General features: G+C 38.3%; 1 protein-coding gene across 1 annotated transcript in view; it reads left to right on the plus strand.

The window, feature by feature from the left end:
• ACSS3 (acyl-CoA synthetase short chain family member 3) overlaps positions 1-25938 on the plus strand; it is a 186800-nt gene that overhangs the window by 149679 nt on the left and 11183 nt on the right. Inside the window, exons 12-13 of the mRNA XM_055118199.1 lie at positions 12564-12645; positions 15649-15771. Coding sequence (XP_054974174.1) covers positions 12564-12645; positions 15649-15771 — 205 coding nt within the window. The remainder of the gene's footprint in view (positions 1-12563; positions 12646-15648; positions 15772-25938) is intronic.

Genomic DNA, 25938 nt, shown 5'->3' on the forward strand with positions numbered 1-25938 from the left:
CCATATTAAAAAGTAGATTTTTTATTGAAACATATTTGTATTACTTGGAATTCTTGCATTGCTTTTAAATTATTTTAGTGAAAGTAAAACTTTAATTTCTGAAAATTTCTATTTGAAAAATAGTAACTTATTAAAGAATGTATTTCCTTAGGTAGAGAGGATCTTTAGTCTTATGAAAAGGCAACACATAGAGATGGTACACACTTCTTTTGTTTTTGATTTTTGGCCACAACTAGTTGTGCCTAGAGTTTACTCCTGGCTCAGTGGAACCTGGGTTGGCTGCTTGCATGGCAAGCACTGGACCCCTTTGAACTAATTGCTTGGGCCCAAGAAGATACATTTGATGATGCAATTCTTTTCATACATGGTACAGATATTTTTTTATATTTAAATCTACTTGATTTCAATAAATGCTGCTATCAGAGTCTTTAGCCAGTAAATTTTGATGTGGGTGGAAGGTCTCACTGCAATGTTAATGGCTCCTGAATGATCAATATGGTGATTGCTGAAGTTTGCAATGTTTGATTTACACATACACACACTCATTCACTCACACACACACATGCATACACATATAGCATATTATAAAGGTTACAAGGAAGTTTGATGTATTAATGGATTTCCCCTTTCACTCTCTGTGCCATGTGATTTTTGTTTGTCCTGGCAGGGCTCAGAATTTACTCTTTGGCTCACTTTTTAAAATTGCATTTTATTCATAAACAGCTTCTTTCAAATTGGAGTCAAACCTCTGAAACATGTCTATGCTTGTTAATATGATCTAACTCTTTTGTTGTCATTTCAACAGTGGTCATGGCATTCTCACCAAGAGTAGGTTCCATCTCAAGAAACAACCTTCTATTGTACCTGACACAGAGGCAGGGAGTAAGATGGGGTGGAGGTGGCAGATGGAACACTGGGAACAGTGGTGGTGGAAAATGTGAACTGGTGGAAGGATGGGTGCTTGAACATTATATGACTGACATAATCATGCAAGTTTGTAACTGTACCTCAAGGTGATTCAATAAAACTTAGAAAAGAAAGGAAAAGAAAAGAAAGGAAAAGAAAAGAAATGAAAGGAAAAGAAAAGAAAGGAAAAGAAAAGAAAAGAAGAAAAGAAAAGAAAAGAAAAGAAAAGAAAAGAAAAGAAAAGAAAAGAAAAGAAGCAACCTTCTGTACTAACCCATTAGAAGAAACTCATCTATTTGACTTCTAAATTGATATTGCAGGAATATTATCACATTTTCAGGCTTCATTTCTATCTAGTTAGAATTTTCTTGCTATTTACATCACATAAGTGGTTAGTTAATCCACCGAAGTTCTTCCTCCAAAGTCATCCCTTGAGCTTGGAATCAAGTTCTTGCAAGCTCCTTTTGTATGGATATTTATTTTATAATTTCTTTTGCATTGGTTTATATGCTTACCACACCACACTTACCCCAAGGTGCTAATATCCTTCCACCATAGTCCATTGTACCCTCTCAGTTCACTCTCTTGGTTTCCTTAATTCTCTGGTCAGAGTCTGAGTTGTTTCAGTGGATATCATCATATTCTTATGCTATCGTCAAATATTTAAATGCTATATTACATTCTTAAGACATTGTTGACAGTGTGGAATATTAAATAGATATTCTAATTCATATTTAAAAAAGAATAATTCACTTTAACATAGAACATATTGAAATGTGACTTTATTAGGAAAAAATAGTGGATTTAGGGGTGAAGGTCTGGTTGAAGAATTTAATATGAACAAAATTGTGGGTGGATGAATAGGGAAGCATATGTTTTTTAAAAGCTTCTAAAAGCAAATTAGCAGCATACATCTTTATTTAATCTCCTAACTCTAAGTGAGCCATATATTTCAAAAAGCAATTCTAATGGAATCTGAGAGGTGGCATTTGATGCCAGCAGAGGTTTTTACTTTGGCAGGGCCTACGCTCGGCAATGCTCAGGGCTTACTCCTGGCTTTGCATGCAAGAATCACCCCTGGCAGCCTCAGATACCATATGGTTTATTGGGGACCAAACCCAGGTTTGCCTCTTGCAAGACAAGCACTGTACCTTCTTGTACTACTGTTCCAACCCCTTTTTGTTTGGTTTTTGCTACTGTTTGTTCTAATACTGATTTAGTTAACTTTTGCTTCCTTGAAGTAAAGATGTATGATGCCTCCATTTTTTTTTACTTTCCCTTAGTGTTGTTTTGGTTATTTGGGATTTATTATGATTCTATATAGATTTTAAATTTCTTTCATTTCCCAAAAAATACCTTTGATAGACATATCTCTTTTTTTAATATAGAACACTTTTGAAACTTTACTTCAAGTACTCATTTATGTTTGTGAGAGAAAACATTTCTATTTGAAATCCTATTTCCAGTAATCATTCCATTCGAAGTTATCATTTTGGGGGGCTGGAGCAATAGCACAGCGGGTAGGGCATTTGCCTTGCACGAGGCCGACTCGGGTTTGATTCCCAGCATCCCATATGGTCCCCTGAGCACCTCCAGGGGTGATTCCTGAGTGCAGAGCCAGGAGTAACCCCTGTGCATCACCCGGGTGTGACCCAAAAAGAAAAATAGAAAAAAAAACGAAGTTATCATTTTGGTTATTATTAATGACATTTATGGCTACCTATAATATGCAAAGTATTTCTTCATATTTAACATCTGTCAAGGAAACTTGCCTATTTCACTTGATATCTTTTTTTGTGTGATTTGAGGAAAATACATCTACTATCCAGAATGGAAAATGACCAATGAATGCTTTTCAGATGCAACTAATAATTTTTACATTAAACTGCTAAAATAGAGAATAGTGTTGTTAAGTCATTAAACTTATTCTTTTACTTAGAGTATATGGACTGGAGCAATAGCACAGCAGATAGGGTATTTGCCTTGCACATGGCTGACCCGGGTTCCATTCCTCTGTCCCTCGGGAGAGCCCGGCAAGCTATCTAGAGTATCCTGCCCACATGGCAGAGTCTGACTGGCTACCCGTGGCGTATTCGATATGCCAAAAACAATAACATGTCTCACAATGGAGACGTTACTGGTGCCCGCTCGAGAACATCGATGAAAAACAGGACAACAGTGCTACAGTGCAACTTAAAATAGGTAATTTAATTGAGTGATAATAATTCTTTCCACGAAGACTACATTCTAAAAAAGGCAGTACAATCTAAAACCCAAATTTTTCAGAGACCAGTCAGATGAGCTTTCCCAATGTTTTGGTGGACCTGGAAGGCGTGTTTGAGGGCCAAGGAGATAGAGCAAGTACTACAGCACATGTCTAGCAAATATGAAGGTCTGAGTTTGTTCTCAGGAAGCTGAGCGGACCCCCACACCACAACCAAGGTCTATAGCCATGGCGCTTTTAAACACTCCACTCTCAGGACTCACTACCAGGCAAACCATTCCAGGAGCAGCCATGGTAACTCCCCAAACATCGGGAGGGTATTTCTTAAAAAAAAAAAAAATGTACTTTCTGTTTCTTTGGGATCAGGGTGTTCCCGGGAGGTACTCAGTAAGCCCAGAACTACCAGCAATTCTTAATCATTGGGGTTGCTGGTTCAAGAAAGGGCTCTAGGACTTGATGCTTCTTGGGTCATGTGGGGCGTGGCATGTCTGGGTTACCCAGAAAATAGAGGGGCATTCAGAGCTATATTCCATAATGATTGGGTGATCTTATTCTACTGGGAGTCAAATAGGGTTCATGCCCAATTACTGTACTATATCCAAGTGCTAAAAAAATGTTTTGCATACTGTTTGTTTAGGGATTAGACAGTAGTGTCTGCTCAACAGCTGGGATTCTAACAATTTTTCAAGTGTGAGGATTAAAACCAGGGCTTGACTCATCAAAGATATGTTTTACCACCGAGTCACTGACTGTGAGGTTCTAAATTTAAAAAAATAGACTGGCCCTTAAATATGTGAAATTCATAATAAAAATAAAAACATGTTTAATTAGTTATAACATTAATACTCCAGTGATGTTAATTTAGTCATAAATTTTTATTTATTGTTGAGTTATTTTAAGTCCTATTTTTTCATTTTCCATAATTTTGAAATATGCCAATGGTTTCTGAGATAGAATACTAGTAAAGTAAATGCATGACTTTTTGTCAAATCATTTCTAGAGCAAAATGAAAACCTTTATTTTTCAGAAATAATTCTAGATTACATGGTATATTGCGAGTTTCATTATCTTTGTATAGTTATGAATTTACACAGTAATAAAAAGAGTGGATTCCATGAGACTTAAAACTGAACTAGCAACCTATATAACCCCTGAGAGTGATTAAGCCAAAGAGATAAATTTCCTCTCTTGATTATTTATGTAACTTAAAAAATTATCTTGAATAATAATTAAATAAAATATTCTTTGAATGAGAAGTATTTGTTAATGTTTTTTCCCTCTTCTCTAGCCATTCACATAGTGAAAATAAAGAATCACTGTCATCCCGTTGCTCATCAATTTGTTCGAGCGGGCACCAGTAACGTCTCTCATTGAGAGACTTATTGTTACTGTTTTTGGTATATCCAATACGCACAGGTAGCTTGCCAGGCTCTGCCGTGCGGGCTCCATACTCTCAGTGCCTTGCTGGGCTCTCTGAGAGGGGTGGAGGAATCGAACACAGGTCAGCAGAGTGAAAGGCGAAAAATCTATAAGGAATATTTGAAATATTGGATTCAAACTATAATAAAATAAGTCAATAAAAATAACATGTCTATTCTCATGTTAGCTTTTTGTAAGTAAATCTGTAGTTTCTTATATCGCTGTAAAATGATATAAATAGTAAACTATCTTTCTCTGATATTTTCTTTAATATATAAACTATAGTCATATTTCTACACTTACAAATTCTCCATGTAGTGATTTTTATCCAATTAATATGTCTCACTCTCAAATCAAGAATAAAATTATGAGAAAATTTTAAGGGAATAAAACAGAAGAACCCGTGATCCATTTTTTTTCTCCTCTTTTTTAGACATTCTTGAAAGCACTGTTTTACTCTCCTGAGGATTCCTTAACTAGAAGGTGCATGTTTTAATGCTTGCTAAACTACTGTTTACCCGAGGATATAATGAGCACAAATTCTTTCATATCTGTCAGTTACTTATATTTGTAGGATGTATCGCTCTAGTAGAAAGGGAGACTTCAGATCCCCATGGATATTAGAAATTCCTTTGAATTTGAAGCCTACTTCAGGCAGTCAATTTAGTGGGAGAGCTATGGTATATGAATCACTATGAATACGAAATGCTCATGAGTTTTAAAAGGTGCTTCCGGAATTTCATTCAGTGCAGAATTAAAGGCATGAGTCTAATTTCCAGGCAACACAGAGCCGGCCAATAAAGAAAGTTTTTTTTATTGCAATTGCCTTCCTAGGTAGCTCATTTCTCATTATTGTTAAAGCCATCTGTCTCTGGCTCTTGCTCTCTCCTGGGTATCCATTTTTCTCTGACCAGATCCCCTTATTGCCACTGGAAGTATGGCTTGTCTATCTCTTGCTGTTTTTCTTTGTCCCGTTTTGCAGTCAGTGATGGGGTCTTGAAAACTGTGTGACATTGTCTCAGAAGCTTTTACATTGGTGCCTGCCAGTCTCCCAGTCCCCAGATAGTGAACTCCTGGCCCTCCGATGTTCTCAATTTTACAACTTTGCAAGAGTGATTCAGCCACTATATTGCTGTCTTGGAGGAGGGTTAGGCAATTTTCTTTTAATAAGTGTAGCCTTAGAGGAAACCAAGGATGCCTCGAAATGTAATTCCATTCCTTTTTGAATCTCGTATGGAGATTTTAGTTAGCTGTTTTATTACATCTATAGCAACACTGTGAGGTGATCAGTGCTATAGAAGCTGTCTTCATTTTAGGCATAGGAATCTCAACATCATTTTACAGTAAAAATTACATTATTTATTTTTCATCTGTCCATAGAGAAAAAAATTGCTATTAGTCTTCCTTGGTGAGAAAAGATGATCCTTAATGAAAATTGTAGATCTGAAAAAAGCCTGAGGGAGGACCCTGTAGGAAAATATATGGGGATTCTCTGTCCAGAATTTTCTAGGGAACAGGAGGGAGGTCTTCAATTTATTTCTTTTACCTTAAGAATTTCTTACTAGGACATGAAAACACAATCCTTTTTCTGCTAGTAGCAAAATCCAGAAGTTTTACGTTTTCAAATTGCAGGAGTGTGTTAATTTCTATGGTAACGGGCATTATCTTCCTTTCTTAGCTACTGAAGGGTTCTCATCACCTCCACCCCCTCTCTCAACAACAAACACCAGCTAGAAGAGCCACAAGTATCTCTGTGCTTCTGCTTCTTCCCTAAGAATGCTTGAAGTTTTCATATTTGTTACTTTGTAATAGCATATTTTTAATATGAAGACACTCTACCAAAAGGCAGACTAGTTCTTCAGGATCCCTTATCATTGTGCATTTATTTTGTTTTAGGATCAAACTATTATGTAAGTCTATGACCAAAAATTCATTAGAAAAAAAAATAGAGGCTATGGATGACTATAGCTCAGAGGCCAGTGTGCACTAGGAATAGAGTTAAACTTTGAGGCCACAAGGTCGTAGAGTCCTCTTGGAGGGGGGGGTGACACCAAAAGACCCAAGCAGCGTTGCATTCCTGGGCACTTGGATTACTGGATCCAGTTTTGTTGGACAAGTGTCACCAGGTCCCCGGAGCATTGTTTGGGAGCCTCCTTCACATTAAGGATAGTAACGGTCCCTTTGGAAGGCATGTTCTCTAAGAAGAGGAAGTCCTGATTCACAATCAGAAGGGCTATAACAAAGCCCTTTTCACACTACCTGGAGAAGCTGGGACAAGTCTCATGGTGGTAACGTTTGGTCTTAGGTTAGAACTATCAGTAGAGACATTACCCAGTCAATTCTGTGTATTCTGTTTTAGTTTTTGCTTCTGTGTCACACCCAGTGGTGCTCAGGGCTTACTCTTGGTATGCATTGGGTACCATATGGGGTGCCAGGGATTGAATCCAGGTTAGCAGCATGCAAGGCAAATGACCAATCCACTTTTACTCTCACTCCGGTCCCTCTGTGTATTTTTTGTTTTTTCCTTCTTGTACCACTCCAGTATCACTGTGTCACTATGTCACTGTCATCCCGTTGATCATCGATTTGCTCTAGCGGGCACCAGTAACGTCTTCATTTGTCCTAGCCCTGAGATTTTAGCAGCCTCTCTTTTACTTGTTCTTCCCAGCAGTGCCACATTGGAGGTTCTTTCAGGGTCAGAGGAATGAGACCCATTATTTTTACTGTATTTTGTATATCAAATACACCAGGGAGAGCTTGCCAGGCTCTGACGTGTGGGCAGGATACTCTCAGTACCTTGCCTACCACTCCAGTATATTTTCATATTACTGAGATGATAGACTAAAGGATCTTTGCTGTAACTTCAGTATATTGATCCTTCTCTGTCCATTATTCCAGAATTTAAATCTGCTTTGAAATATGAAATGATCAGTGAAACAAGATAAAGAAAAGTATTTGTTCAAACACTAATAAAATAATTGTTTTTGTTCATATATATCTAATTTCAGTTGGAAGCATTTTGCTTTTCTTGTCACATGCTTTATCTTTATTAATAAATATTTTATCATAAGTACTTCCAATTCTAAAATACTTTCAAACCCTTTTTTCTTTTCTACAATTTTTGGGAAGAGGATTTCGGGCCGCACACAGAGGTGTTCAAGGATTACTCCTGGCTCTGTACTCAGGGAGTGCTTCTGGAGTACTCCGGGGACCATATATGGTACTGGGGTTTGAACCAGGCCCAGCTTTAGAGAAGGCAAGCTCCTTCTCTTCTGTACTCTCTCTGAGCTTTCTTCTATATTTCCTTATATTTTCTATGTTCTTTCTTTGTGGTATCATTCAGGATTTTCTCTTAGCACTCCCTCTCACAATTTAAATTAAAACATAAATTTTTTAACATACCAGACTTGGTTGGTGAAGAAAATTTAGTCTCTTCCTATTTTATCCTCTGATTATCTATTTCAGTTTTATCCTATTTTATCCTCTGATTATCTATTTCAGTTCCATATTTTGCCTTCCAGACTTATCCCTACTTATGTCTGGGAATAATGAAGTTGGTTTTCAGGCCATCTCAAAAATGATGTAGAAAAGACACGTATATCATTCTTAGTAGAGGCAGTACTGTATTAGGGATGAAAACTTTTCTGTAAGAGCAGTGTTGAATTTAACCACCTACTGATAAAGATGTTTGACAAACATTTTGCATATTTATGTTTGACATTTTTTCATTAGTCTAATGGACAAGACATTCACAATTGTTTTTATCCCTAACTATAATCTAAATATATTAAATTTAATTGTTGTTACTGCTTTTGGCATATCAAATATGTCATGGGTAGCTTGCCAGGCTCTGCCGTGCTGGTGAGATACTCTCGTTAGCTTGTTGGGCTCTCTGAGAGAGACGGAGGAATTGAACCCGGGTCGGCCGCATGCAAGTCAAAGCCCTACCCGCTGTGCTATAACTCCAGGTCTCACAAGGAGATGTTACTGGTGCCTGCTTGAAGAAATCGATGAGCAATGGGATGACAGTGATACAGTGATTAAATTTATTTAATACACCATACACCAAATCTCAATTTATCTGTGATTGTATTTAATATATTTTATCATTAATGTATGATTGGAAAATACCAAACACTCAATAAATATTAACTGAATGAGGAGAATAAACGCACAAGTAAATGAATGAACAAAAACAATAGAGTAATTAGTTCTTTCTTTTCTTTACATGTATTCATTGTCTTTTCAATGGCTACTCTAATCAAATCTTCTACATTCTAAATTACCAGGTAGCTCTGCATCATGGAGCACTTTTATCAGAGAATGCTAAATATTTGGTCTTACATACACACTTAAGCTGCCCAGAAGATCAGATTCTGTTTAATTCACAAAGTCCTAATTCATCTAGATTATTGTTGAAAACACTTAGGAATCTGTTTACTATAAGAAGGCTGTGTGTAGATTCTGGTATAATGAATCTAAAATTAAAGGAAAATATAATGAAATAGCATTTAAAAATCTTCATTAACAAATATGCCTTTTTACATCATACTTCTTTCTATGAGAAGGTACTTTGTGTCATCAATCAGGTGGAATGAAGAAATCGTTTAGAAAGCATAGACATGCGGAAACCCTTTTAGATCTGGCATGTATGTGACCAATTTGATTCACATAGACTTGGCATTGACTGGTTCCATTAGATCTGACATGTAAATTCTAATTTCCCTACTTTGTATTAAACATAATGTGAATTTCTCTGTGGTCCCAGGTCCAGTCTGAATCTGAGTTTCCCTTTAGTCTTAGTTACTATTTTATTTTTCTTAGGATATAGTAGGATGATTATTTTCGTACACCCATGTACCTAAAAAAAAAGTTACCACATGTCACCTGAAATCATTCAGTTGTAAATAACTAAAATTTATTTCTCATTTACTATGAAGGTAGAATTTATATCATCAGATTTATTGTTGTTTATTTTGCATCTAGTTGACTTGACTCATTAATAAATCATTAATCTTCTGTCACATATTGATTTCTACCTCTCGTGAATGTCCTCTTTACCTTTTTATCCTTGACTTGCTAAAAATGCTGTCAGATTGAATGATTTTTATTGTCTGCCATACTCATATTTTATTTCGATGTTGATAATTATTTTTATGCTTGCTTACAGAATAGTCATAATTAAAACAAACTGAGGAGGTGACAATATATACATGGTGTTTTAGAAAATTTGGCATAGGACAGCTAAAAGAACCTGATGGAATTATCTGCTTCGGTGAAGACAGTACAATAATAATGTCATCAGAAACAGCAATGACATGCAACTTCTCTGTAGGATTTCATTTTATACAGATAACAAAATACATTCACATGCATTCTGCCATTGCATAATTATGGAATCCTGTGCATTATGTGATTGTGTCAGATTTCTGAATGAAGATATAGCATTTTAATTCCATCTTAATGTATTGCCCTAAACTGGCCTACGGAGAGACTGACCAAAAAAGAAATGTGCAATTGCAGACAGGCTTCTGATTCTTCTTGCAACAGCACTTTCTGGGGCACTGTCAGTTTTCATAGTCTCAACACCAAACCATAAATTCTCTTAGTATTTCATTGTGTGGGTATGAGAGGGTGGGTTTTTGAAATTCTTAAATTTTACAGTGTCTAAATTTACAAAATCTAAAAACATCTGTTGCTTACCATATGTATCCAAAAAAGAGTTTGAGTGGGTATTTTTATTAGGTGGCACTTCCTACAGGGAAATTATATAAGGATTTTTTTTCTCTCCTCTCCTTCTCTCCCCTCTCCTCCTTAACCCTCCCATCCTATCCTCTCTTCTCTTTCTTCTTGAAGCAAGATTGTTTTCATTGAAACTTATTTAAGAAAGATGTGTGTGAGAGAGAGAGAGAGAGGGAGAGAGAGAGAGATGGGGCGGGGGTGGGAGAGGAAAGAGAAAAGTACCTGAAGTATCTGTTGTAGAGAGAGAAAGGGTTTATCCGCAGTGGAAATAAACTAGTAAAGAAACAAGCAAGTGAAATCCATGTTCAAGGGAAAACAGGAGCTTAGAGAGCAAGTCTTCACTTCCCTTCCCCCTCCCCTGCCCCCATTTTAGTCCCCCTTCTCCTTCTTCCCCTTTCTCCTTTCCTTGCCTTAGCTTTCCCTTCCCTTCTCCTTCTTCCCCTTTCTCCTTTCCTTGCCTTAGCTTTCCCTTCCCTTCTCCTTCTTCCCCTTTCTCCTTTCCTTGCCTTAGCTTTCCCTTCCCTTCTCCTTCTTCCCCTTTCTCCTTTCCTTGCCTTAGCTTACCCTTCCCTTCCCTTCCCTTCCCTTCCCTTCCCTTCCCTTCCCTTCCCTTCCCTTCCCTTCCCTTCCCTTCCCTGCCCTTCCCTTCCCTTCCCTTCCCTTCCCTTCCCTTCCCTTCCCTGCCCTTCCCTTCCCTTCCCTTCCCTTCCCTTCCCTTCCCTTCCCTTCCCTTCCCTTCCCTTCCCTTCCCTTCCCTTCCCTTCCCTTCCCTTCCTTTCTTCCCTTCCCTTCCCTTCCCTTCCCTTCCCTTCCCTTCCCTTCCCTTCCCTTCCCTTCCCTTCCCTTCCCTTCCCTTCCCTTCCCTGCCCTGCCCTTCCCTGCCCTGCCCTGCCCTGCCCTTCCCTTCCCTTCCCTTCCCTTCCCTTCCCTTCCCTTCCCTTCCCTTCCCTTCCCTTCCCTTCCCTTCCCTTCCCTTCCCTTCCCTTCCCTTCCCTTCCCTTCCCTTCCCTTCCCTTCCCTTCCCTTCCCTTCCCTTCCCTTCCCTTCCCTTCCCTTCCCTTCCCTTCCCTTCCCTTCCCTTCCCTTCCCTTCCCTTCCCTTCCCTTCCCTTTTGATCTTGGGCAATAATTGGCCGTGCTGAGGGCCGACTGCAGTCTCTATGCTCAGAGAGGACTCTAGTGGTGCTCATGGAATATGCATCACCAGAGATCAAAGTGTATCAGCCACTTGCAATGTGTGAGGCAAGTGCCTGAATGTTGTGCTATTTTGGCAGCTCCAAGAATTCATATTTTGGTATAATAAGATAAATAGGAAAACACTCGGTCTCACCATGTGTTATTGCCTGTTAGGTACTGTGGAATAGAGAAGGAACATGACAAAACTAGTCAAAAGAAGAGATATATACTACTTTATATTCTCTTGAATATTCATGAGTGACAAATCTCATAAGTTTAAATGATCATTAAAGGACAAATATAAAAGAAGAGGGAATTCCTGAGCAGGAGGTGCATAGATTGTGATTATAAGATTTCTTATCGGTCACTTACTAATATTCAATTATACAAGATTTATCAAGGTTAACAGTTGGAACCGTGGCACTGGAGGAAATATTTATAATTTTTAATATTTATAAATAAGAGAAGTATGAGTATTTCCCTTCAGAAGCTATTTAGAGTGCAGAGAGATAGTACAGGGGCAAGGCTCACCCTCACACGAGGCTGACACTATTTTGATCCCTCGTGCTACATGTTCTCTTGATCATTGCCAGGTGCAGCCCTGGAGATGGCTGGAGTTGCCTCACTAATCCCCAGAATCATGAGGTTCCACCATTGAACCCCTATCAATGAAGCCCAGTTGGCCAAAGATCATTGGCAGCCCCACCATTGGGACTCCTGAGCACTGTTTGGGAATACCCATAAACTATAAATCAGTGCTACATTTTAATCAGTTTTTTGCAGGTATTAAACTTCTTGCTGAAACAAATACTATTGCCAGAAATGTTTGAAAGTTCAAATAAGTTCAAATAATGTGTTCCATAATGTGTTCCTATTGTATATTTTCCAGAAAATAGTCATTCTTAATTGTCTCTGTTATGTTATAGTCAACACTTTACTGTACTATGAACTGTCCAGCATATGAAGGGATTGGAAACCAATGTGGGGTTGAAATTATAGTTATACATTCCACTGGGAAATTGTTAGTTATAATCAATCTGCCTTTTTAATCATTTTATTGTTAACTGCTCTTTTATTTTTTGTCTTTTTAATATAAGGTTACCATTACCACCTGGGGCTTTTTCAGGACTCTGGAAGAATCAGGAAGCATTCAAGCACTTATACTTTGAAAAATTTCCTGTAAGAATTTTATTTACTTTAAAAAAATATTTTCTTTCTTGGATATTTCTTGATAGTCTGTTTGGCTGTTAGATTGAGTAATACAGCTTGTACGGTCATAGATCATAAAACAGCTTTTAAAAAAGTTGTCAAAGTTTTCAGATTTCAAAAGTAAAACTACCCAATTTACAATTTTCTAAGAATAGGTTGTATGTATGTTTATTTTGCCTCTGGATACATGTTTCTGTTTCTTTTGCCAACTTTCTTGAAATGTATTAGTCTTTATCATGTGAATATTTTGTAAATTAAAACAATTGTTTAATTAAGAGGACATAACTGACTGTTCTTAGGATTTACTGCTGTATCTATGATCAGAAATCATTCCTGGTGGCACATATGGTGCCAGGGATCAAACACAGGACAGCTCTTTGCAAGACAGGCACCTCACTTTCTTTTTTTATTTTTTGTAATTTTTTTTTCTTTCTGGATCACACTTGGCAATGCACAGGGGTTACTTCTGGCTCTGTACTCAGGAATTACCCCCTGGCAGTGCTCAGGGGACCATACGGGATGCTGGGAATCAAACCTGGGTCGGCCGCATGCAAGGCAAACGCCTTACCCACTGTACAATTTCTTCAGCCCCGTCACTTTCTGTAATACCTTTTTGGTCCTTTACTTCAAACTTTTAGGAGGCTTTCTATATATTTTGGATATAGGAGTCTTTTGGATTCCACTGCCAACACAAGAAAAAATGAAATTACCATAAATTGCGTTCTATTAACTCCTTACCCTTCTCTAAACAAAATACATTTAATTTCCTCAGAAATTATATTTTTTCTTTTTACATATTTTCAGGGCTGAAGCGAAAGCACAGTGGGTACAGCGTTTGACTTGCACACAGCCGACCCGGGTTCGATTCCTCCACCCTTCTCAGAGAGCCTGGCAAGCTACCAAGAATATCTTGCCTGCATGGCAGAGCCTGGCAAGCTCCATGTGGCATGTTCAATATACCAAAAACAGTAACAAGTCTCACTATGGAGACGTTACTGGTGCCTGCTCGAGAAAATCGATGAACAGGATGACAGTGCTACAGTGCCACATATTTTCAAAAGTTTTGAATAAATGTTCCTTGAGAACAAAAGTTAAACATTACAGGAAAATTAAGATGGTTATTTCAAAATTCTAAGAGTTACTCTTTCTGCCTGGATAACAAAGGATGTTGCCTTTTTTTGTCATTTACATATTACTCAATGGCAGATATATGGTTATAAAAACTTGTTATTATTAAAGGACATAATGGTGCTACCATCATTTTCTGCTGTCCTTCTTGTCAGCCTTGATGAAAAATATTCAGACCTCTATATGCACTTGATTAGATAAATGTTCAGAATTTCATTTCAAAACTAGGGTCATAGTAGTTTAATATATTTGTTATTTGTGAATGAAAGACAGTCAACCTAATCAACTAGAAAAACACATGGAACTTAAAATATTTCCTTTTAGAAGTAGAGCTCAGAGTAAAATGACCCTGGGAACAAAGATTAAACTTGTCTCAGAGAGACTGTGGCAGGAAAGATTTGTCAGTGTAGTTAACTCCAGTCAACTCCATCTGTCTGCTTGAAGGGTCACAGTTAAACCATCAAAGTACTGATATGATTACTTACATTGTGACAATGGCAAATGGTGTGTCCATGTGATTTTAATGATCGCCTTTGACACTGAAAGCTCCTTCAAAGTCCCAGGTAATAATCAATATGCTGTGACTTTATATTTTATTTTGTAACCCTGATCTCTCATCCAGGGACTTAGTAACAGCACGAAACACATGAGAAATTTTTTTTCTGTAGATGATATATGATGAAACTAACATTAGAAATCACATATTTGATTCCCGAGTCCATTTTTTGAAATCTGCTTATCTGTTTAATGGTAGTTGCAGAATTAACCACAGTAGAGAAGACCAATTATTGAACACTTGTGTTACATGAGGGTCTTCCCTCGATAAATACAACATCTAATTTATTCTTCACACAGATCTGGTAATGGATAGTTATTAACCCATGTAAGATGGGCATATTGAGTCTTACAGTAATACAAATAATAGCTCATTTGGATTTTTTTATCTCGTCACCATGTTCATAAGTATACCTATCAAAATAACTTAGAAGTATTAGGAGAAGTAAAATTTACTGCTTTCTTATAATTCTTGATTTCTGTCCTATGGTAACTACTGTAGCAGTAAAGATGTGCTGTTACTTTGAGTTGATTAAAAAAATCAAATGTCATATTTACTATTGTACTTTATTGAATCTTTGTGCCAATCCAAGCTTTTGAAAATAATTATAACAAAAGAAGACATCTATTAAAAAATTACTTTGCAATACCGAAGCATATTGGGAATATTGAAAAAAAGTCATATTTACAAGCTTTATAATTCTCAGTTCATCATATACCTAAATAATGTTCTTCTAGTATTAGAAGAACACACTAGAACAAAAGAGATAATACAGAAAACAGAATACTGAGGCAAAAGCCTAAGTTCCATTCTAGTTTCACAGATGGCCCCTAGATTTCTATCAGGAAAGACAGAACTAGAAGTAAGACTGGAGTACTACCTGGTGGGGCTCCAATACAAAAAAAAAAAAAAAGACCATAGCAGGTAGGACGTTTGCCTTGCATGCGGCTGACCCAGGTTCGATTCCCAGCATCCCATATGGTCCCCGAAGCGCTGCCAGGAGTAATTCCTGAGTGCAGAGCCAGGAGTAACCCCTGTGCAGTGCCAGGTGTGACCCAAAAAGCAAAAAGCAAAAAAAAAAATCCAAACATTAATTTATTCTTTACTCTGAGAGGAGTAGGATCCAGGTAGAGTTTGAAATAAAATATATATATATATTCTATAACATCATGACTAAAAATTCAAAGACATATAGTAAACCCAATCTATTACACTTATATTCAACAAGTTTATAAACTATTATATTTTCTAACATTACCTGTTAACTAAACACTAGTTTTTATTTCCAGGGATATTATGACACAATGGATGCTGGTTACATGGATGAAGAAGGTTATTTATATGTTATGTCTCGAGTTGATGATGTGATAAATGTAGCAGGTCATAGGATTTCTGCTGGAGCCATTGAAGAGGTATTGATGATTCTAGATGGGACATTATGACACCCTTCATTTGAAGGGGAAGTTGTTGCTACAATATCCTTTCTCTTCATTTTCTTTCATTTACATTTCATATCCCCTCTCGGAGAGCCCTGAAAGCTACTGAGAGTATCTCACCTGCGTGGCAGAGCCTGGCAAGCTACCCGTGGCGTATTCGATATGCCAAAAACAGTAACAACAAGTCCCACATGGAGATGTTACTGGTGCCCGCTTGAGCAAATCGATGAACAACGAGATGACAGTGATACAATAACACATTTTATATCTCGACACTCTCCTTCCTATACAAGCCTCAATAGTACTAATTTTAAGTGCCTTCCTACATCTTATTTATGGGATAGCAAAATATATTTTCTTCTTGAAATGTAGCTTCTAGCATTCAAATAGACATGATTTCCTTCGGATTTGCTTGCTGTCTTTAAGGGATGTGTAAGATGTGGTTTATTGTATGTTAAATTGAGAATTTTCTTTAAATGCTATTTGTGCAAAGTCCCCAAAAGAGGTTTTAAGTGTTTTTTTAACTTTCTTGTTATATAATGCTGTAAGTTTTTATACCTGGGGTGTATTTGATATGACAAAAACAGTAACAACAAGTCTCACAATGGAGACATTACTGGTGCCCGCTCGAACAAATCGATGAACAATGGGATGACAGTGCTACAGTGCTACAGTGCTACTTGTATAGATTTGTAGACTCATCAACAGAAGCAAAAGTATTTTAACACCCAAAGAATTTTCTTATACCATCACCTTTGTATTCTAACCCTTCTTTTTCATAACCCCTGGTAACAACTGATGTTTTTCTGTTCCTACGGCCTTTGTCTTCTCTACAATGAATGGACATTGAAATATACATGGAAATGGAAAGATGCAGTATGTAACATTTTGAAATAGGGTTATTTTATCTTAGAAAAAGCACTTTAAGTCCTCTAAGATGTGTTGTATATTTTTTAAATGATACATCCATGTCATTTTTATATGTTATGTAGTATTCTGTATGGATGTACCAATTTCTATTAATATATATTTGCATTATTTCTTATTCATAGCAATCAAAAATGATGCTGCCATATACATTCAAGCATGTATACATTTACATTTTGTGCAAACGTATACATTTTGTGCAAAATATGGTTTAATCTAGGATAAAAACTATAGTTAGTTTACCAGTTATTTGATGAGTAGAGAATATGTTTAGGTTCATACTATATGCTAAGCCATTTTTCAGAGTTGCTGTGCTATTTTATATTCCCACTGACAGTGTTGAAGAATTCCTATCTTTTCCATCTTCATTAGTACTTAGAGTTATATTTATTTTGTGAAATATTCTAAAGTGTAATTTTATCTCATTGTGCTTTTTTGTTTGTTCTTTTTTGGCCATGGCTAATAACCTTGGGCATATTTGCACATTCTTGCTTATAATTTTTATGTCTTCTTACTTTAACTATTAAAATAGTCTATCATTTTTATAAATTGGATTGCTTTCTTATTGCTAATTTTGAGAGAACCTTAGGTTTTCTGAGTACATGTTCCATTTCTGCTATATGATTTGTAAAGTTTTTTCCAGCCTGTGGCTGACCTGCATTTTATCTTAACTGTTCATAAGAGAAAAAGTGTCTTTCATACTGATGAAGTCTAATGATCTTATTGTCATTATATAAGAAATGAAACTTAATCCAAGGTTATATTTTCTCAAGTTGTTGGGGTCCAGCCAGAGGCATAGTGGCAATTATGGGGTATTAGGAAGCATGAAGGCACCATCAGGCTGCTGATGCACTCACCCCACAGGTACAGGTTGACCTGCCGACGGCACCATAGCCCCAATTTTTAAGGTTTTTGTTTCTTGGTTGGTTTGTTTTATAGCTTCTGTTGCTTTTCTGAAGTATCTATACATTTCTATTCTTTCCATAAATGTATGTCCATGTTGCTTGACCCATCTGCTGGTTTCATCCTGAGCATTTGTGTAGGGTACTTACTCTGTGCCAAGGTTAGACATCTTTCTACTAGGTGTGACATTTGTCTGGATCTTATTATTCACAAGAGTTTGTCAGAAGTTTCCTACAGGAGTAGCAAGGCATTCTACAGCTGAGAAATAGTGATTTTCTCTATTTCTAAGGAGGCAGTTTTCTTTTACCCGCTGTGAAAGGCTCTCTTTGTGTAGCTCTAAATGCAAACTCCATCTCTTTTTAGTGTAAATAAAATTCTTCAGGGATGAAGTAGCCCTGATTGTCTCAGTATTTACAACATAAAAATGGTCCTGAGTTTGGATACTACATAAAAATACCTGGAAAGGTTGCAAGCCACTCTCCATCCAACTTTTTTCTGGGCCTCCAGTCTTGGATTCCAGTCCATTGTCATCTCCCAGATAAATTTCAATATGTTCTGATCAACAAGCAGCTGGCCATATGTCTAATTCTCACAAAGTTTGAACATTTGAGGATGCAAAGATGCTCGGGGCTTCTTCTTCTTCTTCTTCTTCTTTTTTTTAACAGTAGCAGTGAGTAACCCACTGAAGTTTTATTCCTCCACATTTACAAAGGTTACTTCAAAATATCTGAAATGTCTAATATTTGGGTCATCTTGGGATTTTGATGCTGGTGGGCCCCCGGGTGACATATGAAGCGGAGAAGGGAGAGACAGGAATTTTCTCCTGATCAACCTCTGCCATCCTGGGAGCAGCCGGGAAAGCTAGGACTGATAGACTGGGAGGATCCCTGGAATTTCAAGGACCTGGAATCCCGCCGGCGCCAGTAGTGCTAGCCACACCTGATCACCACTTGTTAATCCCCACCACTTGGTTTCTTGGGGAGCTGTAAACTTAGCCTGAAGCAAGGAATTGTTCTTTGTAGGAAAAAAAATCAGTTCTAGGCCTTACCCAGGCCTTTTGGGCCCTTGTCTTTCTCATAGAAATGAGTTTCTGGAGGAGATGAGCAGTAAAGTAGAAATAGATTTTATTTGGAGTTTTTTTGAGAAAGGAGAGGGAGAGAAGGAGGGAACCACATACAGAGAGAGACAGAAAGACGGAGAGAGATACAGAGAGAGAGAGGAAAAAGAAAAGAGAAAGAGAGGAGAGAGAGAGAGAGAGAGAGAGAGAGAGAGAGAGAGAGAGAGAGAGATTTAAAGAGAAATCATGGGCTTCTCCAAAGGTGGAGAGAGCCTCAATACACACTCCAGCATTAGATATGAAAGTACACATATCAAGAGATGTGGGCACCACTTGTGCTTGGCCAGGACACATGGACACAAACAACACATGGGCTCAGGCAGCATGTGCGCATGCCTGCTTGCTTTTATTAAGTTGGCTTTTATAGGGTTTCTCCCAGGAAAATCTGACCCATGGAGAGCTTTCTACCTAGTAAGAGTCCATTGCTAAGGTGGTTGCCTTGGCCTGGAGTCTCTAAGGTGTTGTCCTCAAAGGAAGGAGTTTGAAGCTTTCAGAGAATTTCCTTCAGGTCCTCCTTCAAGAGCTCCTCCTGCAGTTCTCATCTCTGCTGAAGTTGGTCCTTTCTATAGGGAGGGATCAGCCTCCTCAGGGCCAGCTGCTGGAGCCAGGTGAAGGTTTTATCAGGACTTCATTCCTTTTGCTCTATTTTCCTTTTGCTTAATTCCTCTGCAGCCTACGGACAACTGGTTTGATTACTTCTCAAGAATTCATTGTCATGGGGGCCCTTCCCATCTAGCTACTTGCCTCAGTTTTTATTTGAATATTGTTTTTATTTGTTTATTTTTCCCTCACTGTCCCTGTCACTGTCATCCCATTGCTCATCGATTTGCTTGAGCGGGCACCAGTCACGTCTCCATTGTGAGACTTGTTGTTACTGTTTTTGGCATATCGAATACGCCATGGGTAGCTTGCCAGGTTCTGCCATGCAAGCGGGATACTCTTGGTAGCTTGCCGGGCTCTCCAAGAGGGATGGAGGAATCGAATCCAGTTGGCAGCATGCAAGGCAATCGCCCTACCTGCTGTGCTATTGTTCCAACCCTTTAGAGGTGTTTAGTTTTTCTTCATTTTCTGATCAAATAATTTTCAATTTTATCCTTGATATTGTAAATATCAGATAATATGTTTCTGGGTAGTGTTAAAGTCATCTGAGTTTGTAGTCTTATCATTGCTTATCTTAGCAGGTAGACAGTCTAGTTAAGATCAGACCTCACTGGGTTGGAGCAATAGTACAGAAGGTACGGTGTTAACCTTGCACTTGGTCGACCCGGTTCAATCCCCGGCATTCCATATAGTCCCCTAAGCACCGCCAGGAGAAATTCCTGAATGCAGAGCCAGGAATAACTCCAGAGCATCACCTGGTGTGACCTCAAAAGTCAAAGATAAAAAAAAAAGATCAGACCCCATATTCTACCAGATGCTGTGGACTGGTTTCCTTGCTATCTAACTTTTCATAATCTTTGCAGTTTTAATCTGGTGGATTTTGTGATATTCCCAAAGGCCAATACTATGCCAGGATTAGGTGTTTACAAAGTCTGATATACTCATTCTGTTTTCTTAGAATGCCTTAATATCCAACATTGAAGCAGGCTCAGCTCTTCATCCACAGATTAAATTGATTTATTTCTGCAACACCTTTCTCTGTAAAATCCTTTCTTTGCTTTTGATTTCTAGGATTCCACTTTGTATTGGAACAGGAAAATTCCCCCACCCCATATACACATACTCACCAGAACCACGGGGTTCTTGTGCTCTAGATAGATTGACTAGTAGGAAAAAAATATCCAAATTTAATAACATGGATATGGACAGTTAACAATGGGTCTGCATTTTTAAGGAAAATGGGGCTACCAGGTATATATATTCTATTCCCTGCACTGTCACCAGGGCTTGGTCTTATAAGGTCTACTTGAATGTCACTCCTGAGGAGAAAGGGGCTCTGTGACTTTGCTTGTATTCTCCTGGTATACGACCAGGCAAGCCAACAGTTATTTCTTTCCAGTGACTGGGGGACTGCTGGTAGGGTCTGGGTTGGCTTGCTCCAAATATTTTTGAATCTTATGGCAGGACAAGGATGTCAGATCTTCGGAGATCTTACAAGATCTTCTACATAACAGTAGTTGAGAAAGAAGGGCAGTAGTTCTTTTGCAAGCACTGTAGTTCTGGTTGTAGGGTGTGGGTTATCAACAAGATAATTACAGCTCAGCCAGGAAGAAGGGAACTGTTGTGTGTATATCATTTTCTTTTTATTTTGGGGGCATCACCTGGTGGTGCTCCTGGGTTACTCCTGGCTCTGCACTCAGGAATCTATCCTGGAAGTATGGGGGGGGGGGAGATGAAGGGAGGCACTATACAGGATACCAGGGATAAATCCGAGGGAGTGGTTAAGTGCAAGGCAAGCACCATCCCTGCTGTCCTATTTTGGGCCCTGTGTGTATATAATTTTTACTCTTCCCTTTGGTATCATTGTTTGTTGCAATGACTGGGGGATCATATATGTGCTTTCTTGGTTGTGGTGTTTGCTGAATGCTCCACATCTCACTATGGTGCTCACCCAATCTGCCACTGTGCTTGCCAGGGATCATACAATTTTTTTTTGAATCACCATGAGATAGTTACAAGTTTTTATGTTTGGGTTACAATCACACAATGATCAAACACCCATCCCTCCACCAGTGCACATTTCTCACCACCAATATCCCGGGTATAACCCCCCCTTTCTCACCCTCCCCCTGCCTCCATGGCAGACAATATTGCCCATACTCCCATACTCTCTCTCTCTTTACTTTTGGGCATTATAGCTTGCAACACAGACACTGAGAGGTCATTATGTTTGGTCCATTATCTACTTTTTGCATGCATCTCCCATCCCTACCAATTCCTCCAGCAGTCATTTTCTCAGTGATCCCTTCTCTATTCCATCTGCCTTCACCACTCTGCTCATGAAGCAGGCTTCCTGCTATGGGGCAATCCTCCTGGTCCTTGTATCTACTGTCCTTGGGTATTAGCCTCGTGTGATGTTATTCTATACTCCACAAATGAGTGCAGTCCTTCTATGTCTGTCCCTCTCTTTCTGACTCATTTCACTTAGCATGATACTCTTCATGACTATCCATTTATAAGCAAATTTTATGATTTCATCTCTCCTAACAGCTGCATAGTATTCCATTGTGTAGATGTACCAATGTTTCTTTAACCAGTCAACTGTTCTAGGGCACTTGCATTGTTTCTAGATTTTGGCTATTGTGAACAGTGCTGCAATGATTGTACAATCTTAGTGCTTACACACATGCTCACCAGGGCTCACATTCCTGGCCATGGTGCTGACATGTTTTCAATTTCTGGTGCTCTCTGGTGATACAAGTTGCAGTTCTCTCACATACTGGGCTGTGTAGGGGAGACCATGAACTCTGTGGCAGTGCTGGGAGATGTGCGCAGAAGGTATGTGTCATCAGGGATCAAACCTCATGTTTCAAGCCTACTGTGGTCGAACTGTCCCAGCAGCCCTGATACGGTCTCTTTATGGGTGTTCACCTGGAGGATGAAGTTCTCTTTCCAGCTTCTCTGCTCCTTTTTTGGATCTCGGACTCAGCAGACATATCTTGGGGCTTTTTATGTCTGTGCTCATTGGAACATCTATGTTTAGACATACAGGTCAGGTGATCGATGAGGGAAAAAAAGCAAATTAAATTTTAACAACAAAACACTAAGGCCTTTAAATAAACGGGCATTGCCATCAAGTTGTTTCTCAAATTCTGAAAGATCTGACAAGATATTTTTGATATCTTATTATTAGAATTATTACTCTAAAAATGCAATTAGTATGTGTATACTAATATTATTAGAATTATTACTCTAAAATTGCAATTAGTATAAGTGTAATTAGTATAAGTGTTTGTTTGGGGGAGCCTCCTTGGTGATATTGGGGATACTAGGACTGTATTTCCAGGGATTGGGAGGCCTTGTAGTGGCATATTCAATATGCCAAAAACAGTCAAGTCTCACGATTAACAGAAAGTCTCACGATGGAGACATTACTGGTGCTTGCTCGAGCAAGTCGATGAGCAATGGCATGACAGTGACAGTGACAGTAGTGCCAGAGATTGAACTGCAGGCCTGTGGATGCCAGAAATTCATTCTACCTCTTTTGCCTATCTCTCCACCCAAACATGTGGTATACTTGTTTCGTTATTTTCAGAACCAGACCCAGAATACGGTTTATTTATCATTTTAATTTAATTTATTTTTGTTATTTGGACCACACTCGGCTGTGCTTACTCTTGGTTCTGCACTCAAGGTTCACTCCTAAGGAGACCTAGGGGGCCATACGGGGTTTGAACAGAGGCTGACAACATGCAAGGCAAGCACCTTAGCTGCTCTACTGTAGGATAACATGGGGTTTGTCCTTTTAGCATTGCCGCAGGGAACTTAGTTTACCTTAAAGCAGTGTCATTCTGTATGAGCACAGTAAGAGATATATCAGACTTAAAGTTTGGTTCTTCCTGAGGACATCTCACTATATATTCCAGACCACAGTCCTCAGGCCAGGTTATTCTTCCCAACTCCAACAGGGTCCTAGTCTCGTCGTTACTTTTGGATCATGACAGCATTTGTCTATGACCATGCTCTCAACTTACAGTTGAGTATTGTGGTGCTTTGGCCTGGCCCATTTCGATGCCAGGGTAGCTCACAGCTTGCGCTGGCTGGATCCATTCTGTCCCTCGTCGGAACCCTGCTTTTCAGGTGCTACGAACTAAGGGCAACTGAGTCGAGAGAGCAGATGCCCGGGATAAATATTATTGGAGTCAATCGGCTCCCAAGTTACAAAGCGTAACATTAACTGTCTTCCTGTGTCTATACAGAAAGGACATTGCTCTAAGGTAAACTAAGTTCCCTGTGGCAAGGCTGAAAGGACAAACCCCATGTTATCTTACACTTACTATCTCTTAAACCCTTTAATTATGTTTTTAAATAAACCAAAATTAGCCCTGGTGGTGCTCAGAACTTCCTCCTCTCTGCTCAAGGATCAGTCCTACTGGTGTCAGGACTGAACGGATGTTGGCAGCCTGCAAGCACCGAGACTGCTGTACCCACTCTCTTGCCAGCCCAGAATAGATTTTAAGTCAAGTGAAGCAAACTGCAGTTTAAGTGAAAGGAAATATTTCATATCTTTTAATTGGATGGTAAGTGAGATCAGACTATGTGGAAACAAAGGTTTCTCTTTCCTTAGACTGAAAGGTGGTCACCTTTTAGCAGTATATTTATCTTTAGGCTAATTTTTTTTGTCATGTTTGCCTTTTTTAGACAGAGGGACAATTTATTTATTTATTTATTTATTTTTATTTATTTAAATTTTGCTTTTTGGGTCACACCCGGCAATGCACAGGGGTTACTCCTGGCTCTGCACTCAGGAATCACCCGTGTCAGTGCTCAGGGGACCATATGGAATGCTGGGAATCGAACCCGAGTCGGCCGCGTGCAAGGCAAACGCCCTACCCGCTGTACTATTGCTCCAGCCCCCATGGACAATTGATTTTTTTAAAAAGAAATATTTGCAAAATATTTTAGAATCAGTGATGGTTATCACAAAATTCAGGGTCAGTGAAAAACAAGGCAATGAACTGATAACCTGAAATTGAAATTTATGCTCAATATATTTTGGTGTGTTGGCAAAGAGTGGTTCTGGTTGTCTGAACTTTTAATTTCTTGCTTGTCAAAGATTACTGCCAATATTCACCTGCATTTCTCTCAAACTCCAATCAGAATCTGGAGATTACCTATGCATAGCTCTTATGAGCACTTGAAATTTTTTAGTTTGTTCTTTTATATTATGGATGCAAGGGAAAATATCAAAGTGCTCAAATATATGTGTTTTAATATGGTTCTACTGACATCCTTCTCAATATGTGTAATAGTAGATGAGGGAGTCAATAGAAAGTTAAAAGGGAAAATTTGAAAAAAAGTGTCAGTATCTAATAGAAATCTTGTCATGCGTCCTGGAGTACTTAAAAATCATAACTCCTCTCAGCCTTTGAACTTTCTCAGACATTTCCTTGAAAGAGATGGTTGACTCTTATGTCTAAAAAAAAAATAAAATCTTGGTTCATTACAGGTTTGTCTTCTCATAATTAGCATGAATTTAAAAGTTGTAAGTTAAGATACTTTACTGGCTGTTTCCCAATTCGTAGAAAGTTACTTAACAAATTAATACTTATATACACATAAAAATTTTGTATTGATGACATAAAGGGCATGCATTAAGCTCCAAATTGAACATTATGTTGAAATGCTCCCCAGGATTTTCCATAGTAAATTTTGAATATCACTTTCTTGTTTGTTTTGAGTTTTTGGATCACACTCTGTACTGCTCAGGACTTACTCTGCACTCAGGGTTACTCATAACTGGACTCAGGAGACTGTCTAAGATGCCAGAGGTTAAAATTGGGTTGGCCTCATGCAAGACATGCTCCCTGCTCACTGTATAACACTCCAGCCCCTCACTTCTATTTTTAAATTGGGACTTAAAGACCTTTACCTACTGAAAATGTCATTTTCAGAAAACAATATTTTACTAGTGTTTTTATGTGTGGTGAAAATATCTCTGCTTTCTAGCTTCTCCAAGATTTGGCAGGTCAGATTGTCATACTTACAGTACAAATCAAGCTTAAATTCTATTAAAATTACTATTAAAAAATTTTAGTAAACGGTGTTCTTGCCTATTCTCATCATAAGAAGTAAAGTACTTGGAGAGTTGTTATAACTGTAAGGGGATATTATCCTTGCAAATCCTAACAAATTTGAAGTCCTTCTATAACTTTAAATAATAATTCTATTTTAGCAGTTGATTAGTCTTTGATAGACTGGTGCCCAACTAGACACTTGAGAAACTAATGAAGCCGAAGGTGTTCTTAAGAAAATTGGGTCTGAAATCCTCTATTTCTGTTATTGCAAGCCAAAATTATTAGATGCCAAATTCTGTCTCACTGTTAGGACAGAGTCTTTTATGCAAAGACATCTTTGGGGAATAAATTGAGTTTTCTGAATTCATTCTATTTCTTGTAGCTTAATTTTCAGAGTGTTAAACATAATAGTGTACTTTGGACTTTGTGTTATAATATTGCATTTTAAACCAATATTGGTATTAACATACAGTTTGCTGATTCAAAAGTGGTTCAGTTTTGGGGGGAATGGGGCGGGGA

Source organism: Sorex araneus, chromosome 10, assembly GCF_027595985.1.
Source record: "Sorex araneus isolate mSorAra2 chromosome 10, mSorAra2.pri, whole genome shotgun sequence".
Lineage (NCBI taxonomy): Eukaryota > Metazoa > Chordata > Mammalia > Eulipotyphla > Soricidae > Sorex > Sorex araneus.